The sequence below is a fragment of the Tursiops truncatus genome, chromosome 17 (assembly GCF_011762595.2).
Source record: "Tursiops truncatus isolate mTurTru1 chromosome 17, mTurTru1.mat.Y, whole genome shotgun sequence".
NCBI classification, from domain to species: Eukaryota; Metazoa; Chordata; class Mammalia; order Artiodactyla; family Delphinidae; genus Tursiops; species Tursiops truncatus.
The window spans coordinates 9,272,762-9,285,256 of NC_047050.1; the positions used below are offsets into that span (position 1 = coordinate 9,272,762).

At 44.4% G+C, this 12,495-nt stretch overlaps 1 protein-coding gene across 4 annotated transcripts in view; it reads right to left on the bottom strand.

Moving 5' to 3' along the window:
* TTPA (alpha tocopherol transfer protein) overlaps nucleotides 1-10,609 on the bottom strand; it is a 28,014-nt gene extending 17,405 nt beyond the window's left edge. For 3 of the 4 annotated variants that reach the window (XM_073794444.1, XM_073794446.1, XM_019925273.3), the window contains exons 1-2: nucleotides 10,380-10,609; nucleotides 2,713-2,866 (exon numbers count right to left, since the gene is read on the bottom strand). In XM_073794444.1, coding sequence (XP_073650545.1) covers nucleotides 2,713-2,866; nucleotides 10,380-10,583 — 358 coding nt within the window. In that variant the 5' untranslated portion in view covers nucleotides 10,584-10,609. The remainder of the gene's footprint in view (nucleotides 1-2,712; nucleotides 2,867-10,379) is intronic. The other variant, XM_073794445.1, reaches the window with a different exon arrangement.
* Nucleotides 10,610-12,495: the final 1,886 nt, after the last annotated feature.

Genomic DNA, 12,495 nt, shown 5'->3' on the forward strand with positions numbered 1-12,495 from the left:
GAGGAAAGTTTCTGCTATGCCCATTTGACAGATGAGAAGATGGAATTATAGCTGCACAGCTTTCCATGTAGCTAGACATAGCAGAGCTGGGATTCCGACCCAGGCAGCATGCCCTAGAACCTGTGTTCCTGAGAACCAAGCCAGTCAAAACTTAATGCTCGCTGCTAAATTTTACTTTTGCTGCTGTAGTACAGTAGTGAGTCTCAAAAGGCATAAAATTATATCCTTTGGCTTATAGGCCAATAATGGCAAAATTTTAGTTGCCCCTTGGGTTGTCCTGCTGGACTGGAGGAAAAGGTTCTGTGCATTTTCTCACTGCTTACACTGCACAGAGATGGTACCAGGGAAGGAGTTATGCTAACGTTCTACCCAAAAAGCTCTACCACAGATTTCCTTTTTTTAGTTCCTCCCATTAATTCAATTAAATTTAGAAAATGTATAAATATAAATGTATCCTATTCTTTCATTTTACTCATAAAACTCTTCTGAGTTTCTCCTTTCGCCCTGGAGTAACATGTTATTCTACATAACACTCAGAAGATTTGCCGCATACTCTCCTGTCTGACCGTCACTAAATTGATATGTTTTCTTGATCTTAAAATCTCTTTGAGTTAAACAGTACACTTATAAATTAATAACTGCAAGAGGCTACAGGGAGATCAGCCCGGTGCTTTGTGACCACCTAGAGGGGTGGGATAGGGAGGGTGGGAGGGAGACGCAAGAGGGAGGAGATATGGGGATGTGTGTATATGTATAGCTGATTCACTTTGTTATAAAGCAGAAACTAACACACCATTGTAAAGCAATTATACTCCAATAAAGATGTTAAAAAAAAAAGAGGCCCTCGCTAAACAATAGAAGACTGTTGACTTCTATTAGTTAAGGTGTTTCTGATCAAAGTAGCACATTTGCTTTTTCACTATTAAGGTCTCATTTTTACTTCTTAACATGAGGAGACCCCAAAAAACCTCCAGCCAGGCATGCAGAGCCAGGATACTCGTAGAAGGAATCACCTGTAGGTTTCCATCTTGTGCTCCTGGGACCTCTGAGTAGGGTTGCTAGATAAAATATAAGAAGCCCAATTAAAGCTGAATTTCAGATAAACTGGATATATTTTTTTAGTCTAAGTATGCCCCATGCATACTAAAAAAAATTATTCATTGTTTACCTGAAATTCAAATGTAACTGGACACTGTAGCTTTCATAAAACAGTTTGACTTGCTACATAAAACACAGATACTTCGCTAAATCTGGCAACTCTAACCCTCAGGAACTCGGGGAACCTCATGCAACTTCCTATAACACCGGTGAGGCAACGACAGGACAGAAGAGCACCTGTAATGTCTGGCTTACAGACAACGACTTCACGATTAACCCAGCTGTATTTGACACAGAAGCTGGAGCAGAAAAACAGAATCATTCTACTTAGTCTTCTGCTACCTTTTCAAGAACTGAATGCAGGATCTTCTTGCAAGACAGCCAAGTGCTGAGTTATAGGCAGGTATCTTATCTATAAGCAGGCAGGAAAAGCAAATCTATAAATATCTTTAAGTTCCCTAGAATATTTACAGATGTGAAAGTTTCCGTAAGTGGATAATTCATAAGATTCTGCTCATGAAATGTTGGTTATCTTTGTCATTCCAACCGGGCCAGGAAAGGATGCTGGGGACAGTGTGAACCCTCCGTTTCGTGCCATTTTTAATCACACACAGGTCGAAGGGAGGGGCAGAAGTTATAGGTTTCCAGCCTCCAGGAAACACTAGGAAGACCTAGGGGTGAAAAGAGGAAGCAGTGGAAAGAAAGAGCGGGGGCTTCCCTGGTGGCGCAGTGGTTGAGAGTCCGCCTGCCGATGCGCTGGGCCCGTGAGCCATGGCCGCTGAGCCTGCGCGTCCGGAGCCTGTGCTCCGCAACGGGAGAGGCCGCAGCAGCGAGAGGCCCGCTTACCACAACCAACCAAACAAACAAACAAACAAAAAAAAAGAGGGGAACGTGGAACAGGGGTTCTTTAACACTTGCCTGGGTGCTGCTTCCCACGGCCCCTTCCTCCCCTTCCTCCACCTGGAGAATGAGCTCCTCGCTCCGCAGCCTGGACCCAACCACCGTTCACTCTGTCACTCACTCCAAAAATATCTCATAAATACCTACCATGTGCCACGCCCTGGTTTCGGTGCTTGGGAAACAGCAGCGAACAGAACACAGACAAAATCTATGCTCTCGTGGAGCTTGTATTATTATAGTTCAGAATTCTTATTTGAATTTTTGAAACACTTTACCTTGATCTTTTTTACCTTTTCCACCTATTTCTCTTCTCTGTTTTCTTTTCCTCTTACTTTATATAGTTAACTGTGTGGAAGAATGGAAGTAGGATTTTCATTGGTTTTGGATAATTTTCTCACAACGGCCAGTTTTATTCTATTTGGGGGACCTTAAAGACTAAATGAGGGATGTCCCTGGCAGTCCAGTGGTTAAGACTCCGGGTTTCCAATGCAAGGGGCGCGGGTTCGATCCCTGGTTGGGGGACTAAGATTCCACATGCCACACAGCGCAGCCAAGAAAATATAAAAAATAAAAATTAAAAAAAAAATTTTATAAAAGACTAAATGAAACCCAAGTTAAAAGCTAAAAAGCTAAATTCTTAAATATGAACTCATGGAAGCTTCCGATATGGCAGTCAAGAAAAATAAAAAAGAGGAAGTGCTGTGTGTGACCTACCAATTCTGTAAATCAGAACTTTGCTGCCAGTGGGGTCTCGGGCTCTCAGGACGCCGACGTAGCCGGCCTTCAGAAGGCCAAGAACGCTTCTAGGATGGAGATCTGCACTTATTTCTGGACATTCTGCTCTCCACTTATAGTAGTTTTCCAGTAACTGGAAAATAAAATAAAACTTATCTACAGATAGCATACATGGTAAGCATTTTGTAAGAGCGATAGGAAAGTCTTGGCATTATGTAGGGCCCTTGCCACGTATTATGTCAGGATTCTAACCTGGGGTATCTTTTTAGCTGTAAAAGCTAAAAGCACACTTCATGCAGGATCTCAGGTGATAGGAGTTAGTCACAAATTCAAAGTTGAGGAATTTTTATTTGTCTCCTGTGGTAAAGAGTCTCCCAAAGATAGCTGTCAACAATGCCTCCCCTCCTGGTGTGCACATGTCATTCCTTCCACCAGCAGGTGGAGTCCATTTGATTCCTTCCTCTTGAAGCTGAGCTGGCCTCCTGTCTCGCTTTGATGGAAGTGACACCATGCTTGGTTAAGAAGCCTGAGACCTTCTCTTTTTGCTTTTTGGGATCCAGAGACCATGTAGGATTATTAAATAATGAATCTCTGCAGAGAGAGGCCCTGGACGATGAGAGGCCATCTCAGATAGCCTGACCTCAGCCATGGTCCCATCTCATGCAACGTGGAGCACAGACGAACCATCCCGGCTGAGCCCTGCCCAAAGTGGCGCATTACAATAAACAGCCGTGGTTTAAGCCGCTAAATTCGGGGTTGGTTTGTTACTTAGCAATAGAAGGCTGAAACATCCACCTTTTAGTCTTTGTGAATAAGGAAGAAAAGAAATCAAGCAGATGAATTAACTCTACAAATGTTTTTGAGCATCTGCAATGTTCCACACACTTAGTGAGGCACTTGAGGTATAGCAGTGGGCAGAATAAAATCCCTGCTCTCTTTGGACCTCACCGGTTGGTGACAACTGGATCATACAGGCCATGCTATGTAGTGAAGAGCTTGATTCGCAGGCTGCTGCTGCTTCAGGAAAACCTTGACTCCACCACCTACTATCCACTCGGTCTTGGCATGTATTTAACTGCTCTGAGGTCATGTTTTCTCAACATGCGTCTTGCAGGGTGCTGGGTAAAGCATACATGGGCATAACGAGTGGTAGTCAGCCTTGCTGCTCTCTTAATAGGGAAAGTTATTTAGATTAATTGCTCATCCAAGCTTTTAGTGCAGGTTTATATTAAAGATAACTAAAAATTTTTGGTTTTTATTTTCTCTCCTAGAAAAAAGATACAAAGGAACATTTCTATACTGTACTAACAGAAAACAACAAAAATTGACCTTGTTAACGGTGGTATACACTCGGATAGCCTGTGGAACAGTCTGCCTGGATATTAGGTCTTGGCAAAATATGGTTTGAAAGCACCGCATTTTCTTTTTTTTCCCAAAATAACCACCAATAATGGTTACTCTGCATTTACAAATAATACAAACATTGCCAGTGTATTGTGGAGAATACTGACATCAAATTACAGTTAAAATTTATTATATTTCAATTTACCTTTCCATGATTTTCAGCATTCTCAGTTTTTCTAAAATGACAGTATATTTGTTTTGAGTTTAAAGAGATCTATTAGCAATGTGGAATCAAAGTTCAGATGAAAGGAAAGGACAAATTTTGCATTTGAGAGTCACTGGAATGAACATGAGAACTGTAATCACGAAGTAGTCATGATCTGGAGGAGAAACTGCAAAAACAAGTTTAAAAAACCAAGTAAAGGGTGAAATTCCAAGCCTTGGGGGATGTCAACGGCTGGGAGTGGCTGGAGGAAGAGAGGATCTGGTTGGACCACAGGAGATCTGGCACCACAATGTACAGAAGGGAGGGAAAGGCATCTGTGTTGCTCTACTCCCCACTTCTTTCTCTCTGATACTGTTTCCCTCTCTTTCTCTTCCTTTCTCCCTGTCATTTCTGCATTTAAGAAACTTTCCCTAACTGTTTAAAAAAAAGAGAATGTTACTAAGAGTTAAATGCAACAGAGAGGTTAGAAAGAAAAAAAGTCAGTAAATTTGCCAACAAAGAAATAATTGGTGACCTAAATAGCAGATTCCAAAAGGAGTAAGAAAAAAAGACACCTTGTAGATCCTGATATATTCATTCTCTTCTATAAGATGAATTTCTCTTCCTTCTCCTTTCTTAGGGGGCATCAGAATAAGTGTTACTAGCATTTTTAATGTTCATTACTTTTTTCATAGTTCCCTCAGATGGAAAATGAGTCCTTTTAATTCTAATTCAAGCAAAACACCAGAAGCAGCATAGGAGCTCCAATACAGAAATAACAATTTTATTTTCCCGTGGAATAATAAAAGTTATAGCTTCATTAACAGGGATCTTTTGGGGGCTTCCCTGGTGGTGCAGTGGTTAAGAATCCATCTACCAATGCAGGGAACACGGGTTCAAGCCCTGGTCTGGGAAGATCCCACATGTCATGAAGCAACTAAGCCTGTGCGCCACAACTACTGAGCCTGTGCTCCAGCGCCCATGAGCCACAACTACTGAGCCCATGCGCCACAACTCCTGAAGCCTGCACACCTAGAGCCCGTGCTCCACAACAAGAGAAGCCACCGCAATGAGAAGCCCACACACCGCAACAAAGAGTAGCCCCCGCTCGCCGCAACTAAAAGAAAGCCCGCACAGCAACGAGGACCCAACGCAGCCAAAAATAAATAAATTTATTTTTTTTTAAAAAAGGGATCTTTTAGGGAATAGAGGCAGGTTCCTCAGCTTATTGATCTCTGCAGAGTGCTGGGCACTTAGGAGACAGGTACATGTGTTGAACGAAAGAATAAATTAATACATGATTAAACCAGCTGGATCCACATGCTTGAAAAAAATGACTTTCATAAAGATGCACAAATTGCCCTCATACTTTTGCAAACTGAAGGCTCTACACCCGGATCTTTGGTTATTACTTTTCCACTGATAAATACATTCAAAAGTCTGGTTGACATAAATAAATTATGTAAATGACGTAAACTGCTACCGAGCAATTCTCCAACAAACCACATAAAGTCCACGGCAGAAATAAAACTGCCTGCGGGTGAATATTCATTACCGAAAGGCACCTGTTTTGTACCACCACTAGCAATAAATAAATATAAAAAGTTACAGCTTATTTTAACTCTGCTTTGTAACAGAGTAGGTTTCTCCTTATATTTTTCGTGTACTTTCCAACAAAATTACAACCATATTTGTGCCACTTTTCTGGGGTTTAATGGCATCATTTCAATTCCCGCTCTCGAACATTCTAAGAGGTAACTATTGTTACCCCATTTTATTGGTAAGAAAACTAAACTGGAAGAAATTACACATTTGTTTCAGGGTAGTAGCTACCAGGAGCAGAGCGGAGTCTGAAACTGACACTTGATTCAGTGAATTTTACAAAAGAAGCTGCATTTAGTGGGAAATGAGCAGGGAGCGTCAGTGGAATTTTGAAAACATTGAAGTATTTAGGAAAACTATAAAAATAATTAAAGAATAAAAAACGTATCACATAGAGCAAAAATATAAGGAGGAATATTCACATGTGAAAGATAAGATTCTATATATTCACAAGAATATATAGAATAGACAGAGGTTAACAGTTGTTTTAAACAGATGGGGCAAGTAGAGTTCACTTGAGAGTGCAGGCTCCCCTGAGCTCCGCTCAAGTTCAAATTCTTGCTCTACCCCTTCATAACTGCGATTTAGGATAGTTACTTACTCGTTACATCTCAGTTTCTTCTAAAATGAGAAAATAGTGAGATAATCCACGTAAACACTACTTACCAAAGTAGCTGGTACTCCCAAAGTTATTAGAATTCACAAAAGTCACTAATTTGTTATAATTTCAAATACAAAAACTAGAATAATGAGAAACTTCATTAAAACTGAGGGACTGGGCTTCCCTGGTGGCACAGTGGTTGAGAGTCCGCCTGCCGATGCAGGGGACATGGGTTCGTGCTCCGGTCCGGGAAGATCCCACGTGCCGCGCAGCGGCTGGGCCCATGAGCCATGGCCGCTAAGCCTGCGCGTCCGGAGCCTGTGCTCCGCAACGGGAGAGGCCGCAACAGTGAGAGGCCCGCGTACCGCAAAAAAAAAAAAAAAAACTGAGGGACTTATCAAGGTTTCTTCATACACTAAAACTATAGGGCTTTCATATTTTAAATAAAGGAGTGTAACTGAATTCACTGCCTCTGTGGAGGAAAATGAAAAAACAGTTTCATACTCTTAACTCTCCCTTTTTCCTTTCAAGTTGGCAGAAAAATAGGGCAAAGAGTTCACAGAAACTTGATTCCCATCCCGCAGATTTGGACACAGTCCTTAGCCAGCTCCTCAAGGACATTATGCAATGAAAACAATTCAGGAAAACAAATAATACAGGAAAAAAATATACAATACAGAGGCTGGAGGTCAATTTTATTTTATCTTCTATTTAGACATGCTCCGGACGCGCAGGCTCAGCGGCCATGGCTCACGGGCCCAGCTGCTCGGCGGCACGTGGGATCTTCCCGGACCGGGGCACGAACCCGTGTCCCCTGCATCGGCAGGCGGACTCCCAACCACTGTGTCACCAGGGAAGCCCTAGACGTTACTTTTTTTAATTGGAGTAGAGTTGCTTTACAATGTTGTGTTAGTTTCTACTGTACAGCAAAGTGAATCAATTATACATATACATATATCTATTATTTTTTAGATTTTCTTCCCATTTAGGTCACCACAGATAACAGTAGAGTTTCCTGTGCTATACAGTAGGTTCTCATTAGCTATCTATTTTATACATAGTAGACATTATTTTAAAAAAGTAACCAAAATGGGGACTTCCCTGGTGGCACAGTGGTTAAGAATCCGCTTGCCAATGCAGGGCACATGGGTTCGAGCCCTGGTCTGGGAAGATCCCACATGTCGCAGAGCAACTAAGCCCATGCGCCACAACTACTGAGCCTGCGCTCTAGAGCCCGTTGAGCCACAACTACTGAGCCCGTGTGCCACAACGAGAGAAGCCACCACAATGAGAAGCCCGCGCACCGCAACTAGAGAAAAGCCCGCGCGCAGCAACGAAGACCCAACGCAGCCAAAAATAAAATAAACTTAAAAAAAATTTTTTTAAAAAGTAACCAAAATGAAATCTGTAAATCATACACTTTTAGTTGTTAGTTACCTATAAATGTTTAATACCCCATTAGAGCTACACTTTTCATTGGACCTGAGATTGTGTCTTCATATCTAGTAGCTGCTGAGTAAGTATGAGGAGAGCTTAGTAGCCATCTGATAAAAGAAAAGAAATAGGTAGTCTCCTATTTCATTCCTAATGTCAAAATGAAGTGCAGTAGATCGACAACTCCAACATAAAAAAGAGAAGTCATAAATTACTAGAGAAAATTTTGCAGAAGGGAAGAGCTTATGAAACTAGAAGCAATCACAGAACAATCAAATCAATACATTTGATTACATAAAAACTTTAAAATTCTTCACAGAAAGAAAATAGCATTAACGATGTCAAAAGACGAACCGCAAACTAGGACAACAGCCTATTTTCTTTAATACACGAAGATATGAATAAAATGTTTTATATTTTATGTAAACAACGTGGAAGAAAATAGCAAAACAAGCAGTTAATTAGAAAGGAATTTAAAAATGTTAAATATATGAAAGATGATTAACCTCACTTGTAATTAAATAAATGCATATTATAATAATAATGAGAACCAGTTCCTCATTATTATTATAGTAATGAGAACCAGTTCCTAGCAGGTTGACACACAGATCATAAATTTGGTGACACAGCATGGGTGATAATATGGGGAAAGACACCATTATGTACTGATAATATAGAAGTGATAAAATAAGTGCAAACACTTTGGAGGACAGTTGGTCTATTCATCAGCACTGAAAATGCACATTGCACTTCATCCAGCAATTGTGCAAGTTCAACTTATCCTATAAGGATTTTCCTATTTTTGTATTGATACAATGAAAAAGACATACTAGAATACCCAGTTGGTGTGGAAGAAACCCTATTTGTTTTGGTTTCTGTGTTTTGTGAACTGTCAAGCAAATTGTAGAAATTCAAAAAATAATCGTTGAATGAAGGAATGAACAGCATGCACGGCAGCATTGCCAATGTCTGATGACAACTCCTATGTCCAATACAGGAGACTGGTTAATACATTTTAATATAATAAATTGAGACAATGCAACAGTACACAGCCCCCAAAAGAATAAGACACATGCTGAAACAGATTCATCTCTATGATAAATTATGTTAAAAAGGCAAAATGTAAAACACATACATATGCTTGTGCGACTGTAGATTACACCTGGAAAGGTAAGAGACAGGTAACAGTAACTGCCACTGGGTAGGAGGCTGGCAAGCTAAGGTCTGGGGTGAGGAATTTTTTCCCTTAGAAAGTTACTTTTAGGAACTTGCTTTGCATTCTTTACTATTTATGGGTTTGTTTTTTTTTTTACCGTCTGTACTTCTTACTTTTTCAATTAAAAATTAGTTACCAACAACAAAAATCCTCATACTGAGACAGCTGGGACTCTGCACTCTAATACTTCCTCTGCCTCCCAGCTCGCCGTGTGACACTGAGCGAGCCACTTGGAGAAAGGGCTAGATCAAGTTCAACTGCTGAGCACTTCCTACGTGCCAGGCTCTGTGCTGGGTACGTCCTGTTCCGTTAAACTGGTTAATGTTCAGTCCTGGAAACCAGTCATCGCGGGAGGCCCTTTCACCGTTATTTAACAGGTGAGGATGCTGAGTCCAAAGTGCCAGAACTCAAGGTCGTACCCCTCTTTCTAATTCCTGTCTTCCCACCACCCTGCTCTCAACCAGCTGTCATAACACACCTGGAGCCACAAAAGAAGTGCCGGGCTTCCCTGGTGGCGCAGTGGTTGAGAGTCCGCCTGCCGATGCAGGGGACACGGGTTCGTGCCCCGGTCCGGGAGGATCCCACGTGCCGCGGAGCGGCTGGGCCCGTGAGCCATGGCCGCTCAGCCTGCGCGTCCAGAGCCTGTGCTCCGCAACAGTGAGAGGCCCGCGTACCGCAAAAAAAAAAAAAAAAAAAAAAAAGAAGCGCCTCATCTGCATCCCCCCCACTCAGAACACTCTGGACTGCTTTACCGTCTTGACACTTCAGTGTTACTATTAATAATACTCTTTTGCTAGGATTTGGCTTTAGATCTTCAGTTTTACTGGCAATTTCATTTCCCCCACCAAACGTCGAGTTACCTGCTAAGATGGAATAACTCTAGGCTTCCCACTTTTCAGCTGTCATTTTCTATCTCACCCGCTCTGCCGCGGAGAGTGAAGCATTTCCCCCAAACATTATAGGTTCGGGAGACTCGTGCAGGGCAGAGTTCCAGTGCTTGGGGTCAAATGGGCCCTCTCCCTAGAAGGTTCCAGCTTTTTTCGAGATTTCCCGTTTCCACGACCCAGAGAAACTGCAAGGACCAGCGCGGGAATCCTCAGAGCTCCCGCTTCCGCCGCGCGGTGCGCTCGGGCTTGTCCCCGCCGAGGTCCGGCCGGCGAGCCGGGCGTCGGCGAGGGTCCGGGCCCAGCCGTGGCTTACCGGCCCGTCTCCCGGGTGCGGCCCGGCGGGGAGAACCCCCTTACCCGCCAAGCCAGGTCCAGATCGAAGTCCCGGGCGCGCAGGAACCGCAGCAGGAAGGCGTCGCTGAGCGGCCGCCGCGCCAGCCGAGCGCCCGCTACCCCAGCCCGGCGCCGCAGCTCGGCCAGGCTGGGCTGCAGCAGCGGCGAGTGGTCTGGCAGCCCGTTGAGCTGCGCCCCCGCCGCCGGCCCCGGCCGCGCCTCCGCCATGCCCGCCGCCCCGCTCCCGCCGCAGCCCGGGCGCCGGAGAGAGCTTGGGCCCGCCTCCGCCCCTCCTCCGCGGGCAGCCCGCGCACGCCCCCCGCCCGCCCCGCCTGCAGGGGTGAGCCCGGCCGCTCCTTACGCGGAACCATGTGGCAGACCCGACGTGCTCAGCGTTCTGGAAGCTCCAGGTCGGAACCCCAGCCTTCCCAGTAAGGAAGGCACTGATGTTCGACGTCAAGGGGAAGATGACAAAGTTTGTTTGCCTTAGTTGATTGTAATTGGTTGGGATGTGTTTTTTGTTTTTTGTTTTGCGGTACGCGGGCCTCTCACTGTTGCGACCTCTCCCGTTGCGGAGCACAGGCTCCGGACGCGCAGGCTCAGCGGCCATGGCTCACGGGCCTAGCCGCTCCACGGCATATGGGATCTTCCCGGACCGGGGCACGAACCCGTGTGCCCTGTATCGGCAGGCGGACTCTCAACCACTGCGCCACCAGGGAAGCCCTTTTTAGGTTTTTTTTTTGGGGGGGGGGATGTTTTAAGAATAGTCTGCTAGCGTACTTTGCTTTTTCCCCTCCCGCCCTTCCTTCCTTCCTCCCTCCCTCCTCCCTTCCTTCCTTCCTCCCTCCCTTCCTTCCTTCCTCCCTTCCTTCCTTCCTTCCTTCCTTCCTTCCTCCCTTCCTCCCTCCCTCCCTTTCTTCCTTCCCTCCTTGTCCTGGAGATGGAAGGAGCCTTAGAACCACCACTTCACGTCTTGGTGGCGGGCTCGCCGCGGAGCCCTTCTCCATACCCCTTACGCTAAACACCGACTCCTGACCTCAAACTGTGTTACAACAGTGGTTTCCAAAATACACATCCCAAAATGGCACCTTCACCGACTCACTGCTTTTCCCCTTCCTCCCAATCCAGGCAAAGTCTTCTCAGTTCTTGGCACTTTACTCTGTTAGTGACATATACCAATAAATGACTAGTAAGTGCCAAAACAAATCTTTCTAAACACTCTATACTTCCTCTGTTATGCTTCACCACCATGTCTGGTCCCTCAACAGAGAGTCCAGAATCCTTATGTGACCTCATCTAAGTGATCCTGGCTAATGAAGACGGAGCAGGAAAGTGATGTGGAAGCCAGAAAGGTCGTTAAATTGGTCTTTTTCTTGATCTCTGCCCTATCCCAGAGTTGACCTGTTTCCCCAAGGGGGAACCCATGAGACGAATTATTATTGAATATATAGTATGCGACAGGTAAATACTAGAATCGCACAAATAAAACCAAATCTTTGCCTTTAAGATGTCCAGTGGCAGGTGAGAGAGACTGCCATTTCATTCATGAAAAGAATAGTTATTAAGCAGCTTCTGTGTCCAGAACTTGTTCCAGGTACCGAGGGTCCACCAGCAAACAAAACAGACAAAACCCTCGTCTTGGGGGCTTTGATTCTTGTGGAGGGAGATAGACAAGGAATGAGATAAACAAGCAATAAAAGAGAATATGAGAGGTGGTGATAAGTGCTCTGGGAAAACATAAAGCTGTGAAGAAGGATAGCACCTACAGTGATGTTTGAATCAACACCTGCAAGGGGTGAGTAGGCTGGACCAGAGATAGCCTGGACTAGGGATGGGGGGCGGGGTGGGGGGGACGGGTGGAGCAGGCTTGGGAAGCCAGCGGAATAAATCATCAGAATCCAGTAAATAAGCTGTGGTACTTACTTAAATGAGGGCTAGAGATTCCAAGCTTTGATTTTTACTTGGAGTGAGATGGAAAGCTATTGGAGTAAAGGCTTACAATTCAACATGAAAACTGTCATGAAAGAGGCAGAGAGAAAGTGCTGTAGAGAACACAGAGGAAGCCTTCCTGACTCTGCCTAGGAGATCTGGGAAGGCTTCATAAAGAGGGGACATTTGCTTGGGCTTAGTGGACGCATTG